This window comes from Tachypleus tridentatus, chromosome 4 (genome assembly GCF_004210375.1).
Source record: "Tachypleus tridentatus isolate NWPU-2018 chromosome 4, ASM421037v1, whole genome shotgun sequence".
NCBI classification, from domain to species: Eukaryota; Metazoa; Arthropoda; class Merostomata; order Xiphosura; family Limulidae; genus Tachypleus; species Tachypleus tridentatus.
In genome coordinates, this window is record NC_134828.1 from 85,005,248 (window position 1) to 85,017,475 (window position 12,228).

The following is a 12,228-nucleotide window of genomic DNA, read 5'->3' on the forward strand; positions in this document are numbered from 1 at the left end:
AAAGTTAATTTTACAGCCTGAGAAACATTCTTCGATAACTCTTTCAGTCAAACTTTGGTATCCCAGATATTTTAATATACATTACTCAAATGCCTTTACAAACAATAATCTTTAGTTCATTGTTAGCATGGTTGACCATTAGTTTTGGTCAACAACCAGTAATGGGATCTGCAATAAAAACCAAACCTGTAATTTTGGCTGCGGCTCCTCGTTCAGTTAAAAAAGGTCTTTTGATGAATTTAGAATGCAAAGTAAGTAAAAGCCTCTTACTAATCCTTCGTTTATAAACGTAATATAAGTTTTTAACATTATATCTAACACTAATATTTGGTCAAAGGGAAAACGGTTTATATTTCCTAACTTAGTGAAAATTCAAATCCTGTGCTGACCCAGTAGAAGGTGAAGTTACATTTTTTTTTTCCCTGAGAATACAGCAACAAACATAAGTTGAATACAGAACTAAGTCCACAAACATTTCACAAATAGCAGATCTTGAAATTAACATTGCGACTACAAACAAACAAGTTAAAGAACATGTTAGGACAATAACAATTAAAATTTATCGTAATTTCTTTTCGAAGGCTACAATAAATAGATGCATAAATCTTTTAGTTACAATTGTATTTTAAACATTTAAACATAAGTAGGATCTAAACACATAATGTACCGTGTTTCTCCGATAATAAGACCTACCCATAAAATAAGACCTAGTGTGATTTTTGGGGATAGTTTTAATATAAGCCCTACCCTTAAAATAAGCCCTAGTTAAGAGTGGCAGGAAGAGGAAAGAAATAAAAAAAAATTAATTTATTAATTAGTTTAATAGTTAGTTAATTAGTTTGTTTAAGTATTAATCAGTTAGTTTAATAGTTTAATAATAGTTTATTTTAAATGGTTAGTTTAATAGTTTTACTTTGTAACTTCATTTTTTTAATATATCAAAATAAGACATCCCCCGAAAATAAGCCCTAGTGTCATATTTTGGAGTGAAAATTAATATAAGCCCTGTCTTATTTTTGGAGAAACACGGTAGTACACCTTACACATATTTGATGAAATAAATATCATGGAACTGAAACTACTAAATACTTTAATGGTCTAATACTTAAAAAAATTCTACTTAAATTGCTAGTGATATAATAAAATATCTAGTCTGATGATAGCCAAGCAAACTCCAAGTTTGATGAGACTTCTAGAAAGATAAATGTATCACAAATAAAACAGTTTTATGTTTTAACTCATTTACTTTTAACTGAAATTTCTAAAATAATATTAACTCAAGCATAAGAAAAAATGTACGTCTTGTTGATTCAAAATTCCTTCTTTACTACAGCCTGAATTAGTGTCACACTATCATTACCAAGGGAAGACCTTGCTGTGGGGACAACAAACAAACCATATACTCATTTCGGCCGAACTCTATGTCCGCTGCTTGGGACGTAAGTTACATTTTACTGATAGCTTAAATAGGAATTAACTAAGAGACTATAATCGAGTAAATTTGAAGGAAAATCCTATAATTAAGTGGTTTCATGTGAGATTGTAACATGTGTTTAGGATTAAGTGGACTTTATAAATACTTGCTACTTGTGTCATTTTCTAAACTGTATCAAAAAGAAAAAATTTAGTTTTGAAAAACACGATAATTACATTATCAGTTGTATTTCAAATTATTCCATACACTTAAATGTATTTAAAAGATTACAGTGAAAACTATCGCAAAGTTACGTGACAATATTCAAGTATTCAGATATAATCTGACGGCCTGGCAGAGCCACGTGGTTAAGGCGTTAGATTCCTAATTCGAAGGGCGCTGGTTCAAATCTCCGCCACACCAGACGTGCTCGTTCTTTCAGCTGTGAGGGCGTTATAATGTGGTGGTCACTCCCACTATTCGTTAGTAAAAGAGTAGCCCAAGAGTTGGCGGTGGGTGGTGATGAGTAGCTATCTTACCTTTAGTCTTACACTGTTAAATTAGGGACGGCTAGCGCAGATAACCCTCGTGTAGCTTTACGCGAAATTCAAAAACAAACAAAACAGATATAATCAAACAACATGACTCTATGATTAGTTAAACATTTATATTCATGTACGGCCCGGCATGGCTAGGTGGGTTAAGGTGTTCGACTCGTAATCCGAGGGTCGCGGGTTCGAATCCCGGTCGCACCAAGCATGCTCATCCTTTCAGCCGTGGGACGTTGTAATGTTGCGGTCAATCTCACTATTCGTTGGCAAAAAGCGTAGTCCAAGAATTGGTGGTGGGTGGTGATGACTAGCTGCCTTCCCTCTAGTCTTACACTGCTAAATTAGGAACTGATAGAGCAGATAGTACTTGTGTACCTTTGCGCAAAATTCAAAAAACAGACAGTATTCATGTAATTGAAGACCAGTCAACAATACGCAGATTATATTAGGATTGTTTAAACAGGTCACAGTTATGAGCAATACTGTGATACTTATTATACGGGCATTTTTAAATACGTGCTTGTGGAGATCACACAATGATACTCTTGGTGACAACATTATAAGTTTAATTAATATTATTAAACAAATAACACTGAGGACAAAAACTATTAAGACATGCGCCTAAAACAAGTGCTAAAACGTAATATACACTGAGTACCAGTACAACTATACAGCCTATAAACAATATGTCCAAATTAAACGATAGTGAGTATTAATATCAATTTACGATACAAACATGCATCTTATACAAATCGCATTTTTAGCTAACGTGTGACAATGAGAGTTAAAATACATCACATTATCATTCGGTAAAGAGGTGGAAGTTAACAACAGTGACCAAATATGATGTATATAGTGCTTTATTAAACCGATTACAGCGAAAGGCATGATCCTATCCTAGTATTCTTACAACTAATATAAGTGAAAGTCAGTAGTAAGACATGGTTCTATTGGTATAACTGAACATGTGCCAGAAAAGTTTGTCATGATAAGTTTATTTGAATAATCTTTAAATAAATGATAGTTAAAACTGTTAACAAAACATGTCTTTAAGGGTTTTTTAAACACATGATAGTGAAAATCAGTGACAAGACACGGTTCATTTTAATTTTCTTTAAACAGGTGACAGTGAAGGTTAGTGACAAGACACGGGCTATTTAAACATTCTTTAAACAGATGATATCGACGGTCAGTATCAAGTCACGGTTTGTTTTAATATTCTTTAAACACGTGACAATGAAAGTCAGTACCAAAACAGGGTTTGTTTAAACAGATGACTGACAATCAGTATCTAAACATGATTTGTTTTAATCTTCTTTAAACAGATGACACTGAAGGTCAGTACAACGACACAGCCCTTCTTTATTTGATGGAGCTAAGAAACGTCTCTTCCAAGGTCTCAGAAAAAAACGGAATGTAAGTATTTTTAATCACATGAACGGTTACTCTAAAATAATGAAAGTGAAATACATCACTTTCGTTGTTGGTGATGGTATATCTTTTACATTCACAAATACACCTTTAGTTGTCTTTGAGAGCAAAGCCATATTAAGCTGTTTGCTGTGTCAACCATGAAGAATCGACTCCCAAATTTCGGCTCTGTAAGTCCACAAACTGACTGCAGTCCCACACAGGGACGAACGTAAAATTGCTTGGTTATGACGAGAACTCCACCAGTTATGTTGAAATAATTAATCATGTAAACTTTACAAGTGATCTAGATATATTCATTACTTGAGTAAAGTTATTTATCCTTACTTCATAATTACATGTATGCAAATCTCTTTTTAACAACAATTTTGGACATCATTATATAAAATAAGGTAGACTTGTCATTTGAATCCATCAATTTAAAAATTGAATCGAACTGTCCACATGTAGATGTGAACCAACAGCAATACCATTCTTTCTGAAATCTAGTTAGCTGCTCCAGTGTCAAAAATACAGTTGGTGTGAACGTGCTTAGTAGTCACCATGAAAAAAACCTATAAACTAGATAGGTGAAGAAAAAGTGACATTGACTACTTACTATTCTGCTCTTTACATTATGTACCCACACAATAGCCAGTGTGAATGAAAGCATAAGACTTATCGTGGTCAGGACGTGATTTTACATGGTACGTCGTTTTCCTGGTCAGTCGGTGTAGGTGTATAGGGCATATACATTGTACAAGCAACGAGAGCATTGGTCGTTCAGTATGTTTATGGATGTGCTGAGAATGTTAGCTTTCCTGTTAAACTGCAAATATATATGGAGACTTGTATAATTAATGCTTATTTGTGATTCAGTAGTAGATTCCTTTTCACACCACTAATCCAGCCCCTCTCTGAATACTTGACTTAAGAAAATTAGTATGTTCAAGCGACAAATATATAGCATAACACTTATTAACCCTTCTATTCTACAAATGACGCCCTACTACACACATATAATAGATGATGTATATTTGCATACTTTCATTATTATGTAAACATTTACTAGGAATAGTAACATTATTTTCTTTTCATTTGTACTTTAGCATGGAAGATCAAGACACCGTAGAAGACAATGAGAAAACTGGTATGTTGTTTAACCTTATTACCACAAAAGTCTTTTCAGTGAAATTAACTGCTACCTTTATTACTCCTTTGAGTTATTCCTGTTGTTAGGGTATACAAAATGTTGGCGGTTGGTACTGTTAGCTAGATATTTTGCCTCAAAACTACTGACAACTAACGTAGAAAGCCCACGTGTAGCTTTGCTCGAATATCCGAAACAAACAATAGAAAAAAACGTGGTTGTGCACTAGTTCTGTGGACTGATTCTGAATAGTTAAAAGGTCTTTTGAAAATTCAAACGTGTTCAATTAAGAATTATATAATAATACATTTTCTAACTTGAACAACTTTTAAGTTTATGCCAACTACATCTATCAGATTGATGAAATTATCGTTGAAAGATGTTAGTGTTTAATTTCATTCTCCCTTTTACGTTATTCTTATTTCACGTATAATAATTCGATTATAGCTTCTGTGAAACTGAAAGCTAATAAATATTCCAATCCATTTGTTTTTCACATTCTTTCTCCAATAAATATCATTATTATCAATTTATATTGACAGTTTATAAAGAAGGAACGGTTAATGTTTGGAAAAATGGCTGTCTTAGTTCTATTTACAAAGGATGAGCTGGTGATGCTTGACAAACAAACACAATACCTTCACTTTGTACAGTAGGAGTTGATAATGTTTGGAAAATTAGCATAATGTTTATAGTTGTAAAGTAAGAGCTGGGGATGCTTGAAACGTTACCAGAAAACCTTCAATTTATAGAGATTTTTGTAATGCTCGGAAGAATGGTACCACGTTTTTATTTATAAGTAGGCGTAGGAGCTGATGATGTTCAGAAATTAACCTTCTGTTTTCCAACAGAACTTGGTAACGTTTAAAAATATATTTGATTAGTTTCATTGTCACACGAGTTTTCCGCTCTTCATCTGGACTATTTCACCTGTATTGTTAAGCCTTAACTACTGAATCTCCAGCTCATTTCGATGGTTAACTTATTTTATCAAAGAAATTAGAATTATGATAACAGTAGATATTATAATAAGATTCATTACTAGTCGTCAGTTACTTGTGCCAGGCAGTGAGACAGACTGGACCATCAGTAAATACGAATGAAGTTTCCGAGTAAATAAAGCTCGTAAGCCTTACATGAGAGGGAACTTTAGGGATTAAATGTAGAGATTAATTTATACTGATTTAGTTGATCATTATTAGATTTCAAATCTCTGTCACATTTTTTGATTTTAAACACATCACTACATGAAATTCAGTTTTTCATAGTATTACACAATTTTAAAATAAAAACGTCCCTTAACCCTAGTACAAGAACACAAATAGGGCAATCAGTGTACACGAAGCCTGTAGAAGTAAAGTAGTCTTTTATGAATAAGTACCTACGGAAACAAGATGCCGCACATATTTAAACCCACAAACAGTGCATGAGCACGGTATTCTTTTTCTTTCTTCCTTGTTTAAAATTAGCAGGAGTAACCCAATTTACAAAACAGTTCTCAACGATATTGGACAGGGGCGAAAGTATATTTATATTTAAACATTTTCGTCTTTACTTGCAATAACATGTCAGGCTACGAAATATTTGTTTTGGAATTTCGCACAAAGCTACTCGAGGGCTATCTGTGCTAGCCGTCCCTAATTTAGCAGTGTAAGACTAGAGGGAAGGCAACTAGTCATCACCACCCACCGTCAACTCTTGGGCTACTCTTTTACCAACGAATAGTGGGATTGACCGTCACATTATAACGCCTTAACGCGCTAGGCCATGCCAGGCCTAAAATATCATGCGCAGTCGACAGGATACTACGAAATACAAGGTGAAACTGGAAAATAAAAATGTCGTAATATGTTTTGTTTCCGCTTCCTACACTATATATTTATACCCTAAAACATATGTATTTATTATTTATGTTCTGTTTTACATTTCCAGGTTTTGTGATGATTCTTGTGTGTGATTTTGCCAAATATTTATTTCAATAATATGTAAATATAATTCATTTTTTTACCTTCACTCATGAAAAGAAACTTAAGGCGTATCATTTTCATGTTTTAATTTGTACAAAATATACCAGTGATACAGGTTGTGTTATTCAGCTAAAGCTGGCATAAAACATAGAAAATGTTGTAATTAAACTCACAGAATCAGAAATTCGTTATTTTCAAAAAACGAATATCGAATTTTTGAGGAAATTATTTTTTAGCTTTTGTGCTTTCGTTCATATAGTACTCAGAATTAACTGATGTTAAATTTATTTTGTTTGCTCGTTAAGTTGACGACAGAGGTTGTAACGGTTATTCCGAGTTTTCAAGTAATTTCAACTGCTAGATTCTGTTGCGCTTATGTTTAACATTGCATCGCCTTGTGAGAAGTAAAGTTTTTTGTTAGAACTGAAAAGTTTAAAGCCTGATTTTTTTGTAGTTTGTTATTGTATATGTGATAAATCATTACTGTTTGAAACAGACTCGTACCACCAAATTACATTCTTAAACACTAAATCTATCTGTCTCGTTTGCAGTCTTTAAATTAGTTGTTAACATTTTCAAAGATTAATGACAAGGATAGTTCAGTTATAACGCAATAAAATGTATTTAAAGTAGAGACAGTATATTAGCTTCAGCCAAGTTATCTATAGCAAACGTTAAAAGAAAACGTTTTGTTTGTAATTACGCGTAGGGGCCTGGCATGGCCTAACGCGTTAAGGCGTGCGCTTCGTAATCTGAGGGTCGCGGGTTCGCGCCCGAGTCGCGCCAAACATGCTCGCCCTCCCAGCCGTGGGGGCGTTATAATGTTTCGGTCAATCCCACTATTCGTTGGTAAAAGAGTAGCCCAAGAGTTGGCGGTGGGTGGTGATGACTAGCTGCCTTCCCTCTAGTCTTACACTGCTAAATTAGGGAAGGCTAGCACAGATAGCCCTCGAGTAGCTTTGTGCGAAATTCCAAAACAAAACAATTACGCGTAAAACTATCCGAGTTATTTAGTGCTGTACCCATCAAGGGTATCGAAACATGATTTTTAGCATTATGTGTGCGCAGAAAGACGTTCTGAATCTCGATATATAAAGAATATTACTAAGCCTATACCTGTCATAAATAGGGAGCCACCATTATTTTGTACATTTATAAAACTTTTTGTACATTCTTGCGCCAGAAACAGAACAGGACGTTTATTTGGGATCTTTTCAAAGTTCGTAAAAATATTCTGTAAATTAATGAGAATTTAATTGAAACTTGACAAGCATCTGTGAGCTAGTTTAATCTATATTAAAAATTATATAAAATTAATAAATTATATTTAGTCCACAAAATTTACGTTATAAGTTAAGCTCAGAATTTTTAACAGTTTCACGCTCAAAATAACAGAAAATGAGCATTGTTGTTTAACTATAGAACATCTTTTACCATTAAATTAATCACCCTTAGTGTAGCTTATAATCAGGGGTGTAGATCCTGGTGGGATTGAGGGATACATACCCCCTGCAGTTTGGTCTGTTGAATTGTTTTATTGCATCACAGGCCTACAAATTGTGTTTTTGTTCTTCTGATTTTCGTGTTCTTACCAATCGAATTACATAATTAGGCCTAGATATAGGCTTTCTCAGTAGCCGAAATGTACATCTTTAATATAGGCCTTCTTCTAAGCTTTGAGATCTAAGCGATAGTTCGTATCAGTCAGTAGGCCTAAGTATACATGCAAGGCTTACAAGAACTATCTCAGAATCTACCTACGTCTTGTACGTAGTGTAAAATTAAGTAAAATGTTCATCACAACAGATTGAACAGAGCATGAAATTCAAAAATATTACTCCCAAGCGTAAACTCCTGTGATCTAGATCTGGCAGGCCATTTGTAGCTCGTAGCTGCATCAATCTTATGTATATATTGTGCAGTTTTCCTACGCCATTTGTTCTTATGCATGTCTAGCCGGTTTTATTGTCGAACGCCTTATTCTCCTTAGCTGCCGAATTCGCTGACCATAGTGTACGTTTAGTGTACAGTTAACGACAGGTTCGGGCCGCTTGGATCCAGACTCGCCCTACATTACCCCCCTCCGCTCCCTTTAGTCTGAGCCTCGATTTTACATCAGAGCTCATTAGACCTGTGTTTGTGGCCCTCATTAATCCATAAAATTTCAGATTATCACCGCCCTCTAATAAAGTGCTGGTGCTTTATGGTAAAAGAACAATATGTTCTCTTATCATAGATAGTAAAAATATTGTATTTTCTTGTATGATTAGAACACAAAAGGAGCGATTTCAACGGCCTGAAGTCTCTACTCGAATTATATTGCTAGTTTTTGTTTAGGTGTTTTTATTTAATAGACGTGCTTATAGACATTATATCACAATGATAAGCTTTAACAGGAATATAATATATTTGTGTTTGTTCAAGTATTTTTCGAGAAACTTGCAATTACTTGTGTTGTAACTAGCACACATTATTGTCCCAGCGATGTCCAGGCGGTCAGTCGGCTCGGTAGTCACTGTGAGGTTCGTGCGTTCGACTTAAATACATTGTACAGTTCAGTCCTACTTCCATTCTGTTCTATCTTCGTTCGTTGTACGTTAGAGTTTTTCAATAAAGACTGTATTTTAGCCTGTTGAGCTATCTGGGAAACAGATTCCAATTATGACAAGCAAGCGTCTGAAACTTTCCGATATTAGACAGTTCTGCAAGCCAGTCACTAGTACTACAAGTGACAATGCAGATGCAGATTATCCAACAACCTCAAGCAAAGGAATAGAAACTTGCCATACAGAGAAAATATCATGTTCATCAGAGGACGAGTATGGAAATGCTTGTGCAACTATTGCACATCATGAACCACCAGATACTTGTGAAACAAGTTTGTGCAGTAATGAAAAATCTGACACTCTACAGATACAGTGTGAAAAGCTGTATCATCCAGACGCACAACTAATACCACGACAGAAAGCAAAATCTCAAAATAAACTTCCAGGGCAAGTGATTTGATGAATTCCCATGGCTGCACTTTGACAATCAGTCTCAAAAAGTCATATGCTTTCATTGTGCCAAGGCGGAAAATAGAAGCCTTTTTACAGGGAAATTGAAGAGGCCAGTGGAGTATACCTTCATATCCATTGGTTTTTGCAACTGGAAAAAAGCGAAACAGAAATTCAACGAACACCAATCCTCCTCTCAGCACAGATTCGCTATACCTCCAGAAGGTTCACTTGATGTAACTCCAGTGACTGTCCAGCTATATGATGGAAAAATGAAGCAGCAGGAAGAATACAAAAGAAGTCTGACCAAAATATTCAGAAGTTTATGTTTCTTACTGCATCAAGGTTTAGCATTACGTGGACATACTGATACGGAGGGGAACTTCCTGCAGTTAATGAAGCTCCTGGAAGAGGAAGATCCTGAGTTGACGACCTACTTGTCAAAGAAAACCACATCCACATCACCGCAGGCTCAGAATGAAATAATGGAGATGTTCAGCCATCAAATACTGAGGAACGTAGCACACGAAGTGCAGCAAAGTAAAATTTTTGCATTAATGGTTGATGGCATTCAAGATGTTACAGATGCCGAACAGGAAGCAATATGTGTACGATACATAGATGAGAACTTTAATTTCCATGAGACATTTCTTGGTTTGTACATTGTTTCCAATACAACTGGTAAAACACTATCCTCGACTATACTTGATGTACTGACTAGACTCAATTTACCACTGTCAGGATTAGGAGCACAAACTTATGATGGAGCCGCTAACATGAGTGGTGCGTACAGTGGATGCCAAGCAAAAATAAAAGAGAAGCAACCGTCAGCTTTGTTTTTTCACTGCGGAGCACACAAGGCTAATTTAATAATGCAACATACAGTTGAAGCTTGTGAATGTGTTCGAGATTCTTTCCAGTGGGTACATGAACTTGGTGTCTTGCTTCAGAGGTCAGGCAAATACAAGACAATCTTTGAAAATATTGTATCGTCAGACAGCTACAATGGTCCAGTTAAATACATCCGCCCACTGTGTCCAACACGCTGGTTGTGCCGCCTATCTGCAATTATATGTGCTAATGATCGCTACAGTGGCATTGTTGATTTTTTGTCTGAATTAGCAAATGAAAAATCAGATGTAGCAGTGAAAGCACGAAGTCTGCTGCACAGATTTGACAAAGGAAAGACAGTTTTAGGATTGTTGATGGCTCAGCATCCATTAGCTGCATTAGAGGAACTAAGCCGTGCATTCCAAGCAAAATCAGCGACTGTATCTGGCATGATTGCAGCATCTGCAATGACAGTTGAACAATTCCGGGTATTGCGAACAGAGGAAAATTACAACAGGATATTTGATGAAGCTGAAGGTAACTTCCCTAGATCTGATGCCTATTGAACTACCATGCATTCGCAGAACCCCCAGAAGGATCACAGGTGATGGCTCAGCACACCATTCTGTAATAGCTAGAGATTACTACAGAAGCCAATATTTTGAATTTGTGGACACAGTCATAGAACATCTGACCACTAGATTCAATGCAGACAACAATGACTTTAGGCAATATCTGGCACTTGAGAACATGATCACATCTTGCAAGATTGACAACTCGGTTATAAACTTCTATCTAGAAATCTCTGCACAACGGCTCGAGTTTCAGTTGCCCATGTTCAAAGGAACAACAAAAGCAGTATCATAGTAAGATGCGAAGGATACTTACTATAAAATGCATGAAACAAGCTAACAGATGTTTAGTGAAATGTTTCTACTCATGAAAACTTTGCTTGTATGTCCAGTATCCAGCTGCGAATGTGAACGCAGCTTTTCTGCATTAAGACGGTCGAAGACGTGGTTAAGGTCAACTATGTCTCAACGCCGCCTCAACCATGTGGCAGTTTGTCACACTCACAAAGATGAGGTCGACAAGATAAATATAGAAGAGCTTCTGAAAAAATTCATAAACAGATCATCACAAATGAGGTTTACGTGTAGGAACATGTAGACTAGAGGACTAAATGATTCTTACTTCAATGAAAAGTATGAATAATTATGTGCTACATTGTATTGACGTGAAATTTGCAAGAGTTTCAAAGACATTTTAATTATTTTTATCAAACAACATGAACAGTTTCTCAGTAGATATAAGCTTATCAATGGTAATTACTAATTTTATTAATATTTGAAAACGTAATTCATGCAATGAAAGTTATTTGTAACCTTGTCAAGTATAATGGTCATCTTTTATACTGTGCAGTGTGCAGGAATAAATTCATGTGGCAGTTAATTTGTGACACATTTGTTTTTATTCTATTAACATTTTGAAAACTGTTCACAACACCTCACTTATACGAACCTACGTGGAAACCTTGAAGTATCGTGGCAATAAGATTACTCTGTGATTGCATGTTTACAGTTTTCAGGTTCAAGTAATCAGAGATTACCAATTTGCAAATTGAACAGTTAACATAAGTGGTTGCAAAAATCATCTCCCCATCGGGTGTAAAAAATCTACGCCTCTGCTTATAATATAACATAATTAAATTTAAAATCAACCAGTGATTAACTTTTTAAACGATGTAGTGCTTGGTGCCACATTTTGGATTTCTACATGATAATACATCTTTAATTTGAACTATTTCTAACGGCCAACTGCCCGATGTGACCAGGTGGTGAGAGCGTTCGACTCGTCATCGGAGGCTGGGAGGTTCAAATCCCCATCACACGAAACATGCTTGCCCTTT

General features: G+C 35.5%; 1 protein-coding gene across 1 annotated transcript in view; it reads left to right on the top strand.

Moving 5' to 3' along the window:
- The window catches only part of LOC143248158 (uncharacterized), a 23,581-nt gene continuing 11,353 nt past the window's right edge, over positions 1–12,228 (top strand). Inside the window, exons 1-4 of the mRNA XM_076496589.1 lie at positions 1–251; positions 1,334–1,439; positions 3,291–3,381; positions 4,485–4,525. Of these exons, the coding sequence (XP_076352704.1) occupies positions 90–251; positions 1,334–1,439; positions 3,291–3,381; positions 4,485–4,525 (400 nt within the window). The 5' untranslated portion in view covers positions 1–89. The remainder of the gene's footprint in view (positions 252–1,333; positions 1,440–3,290; positions 3,382–4,484; positions 4,526–12,228) is intronic.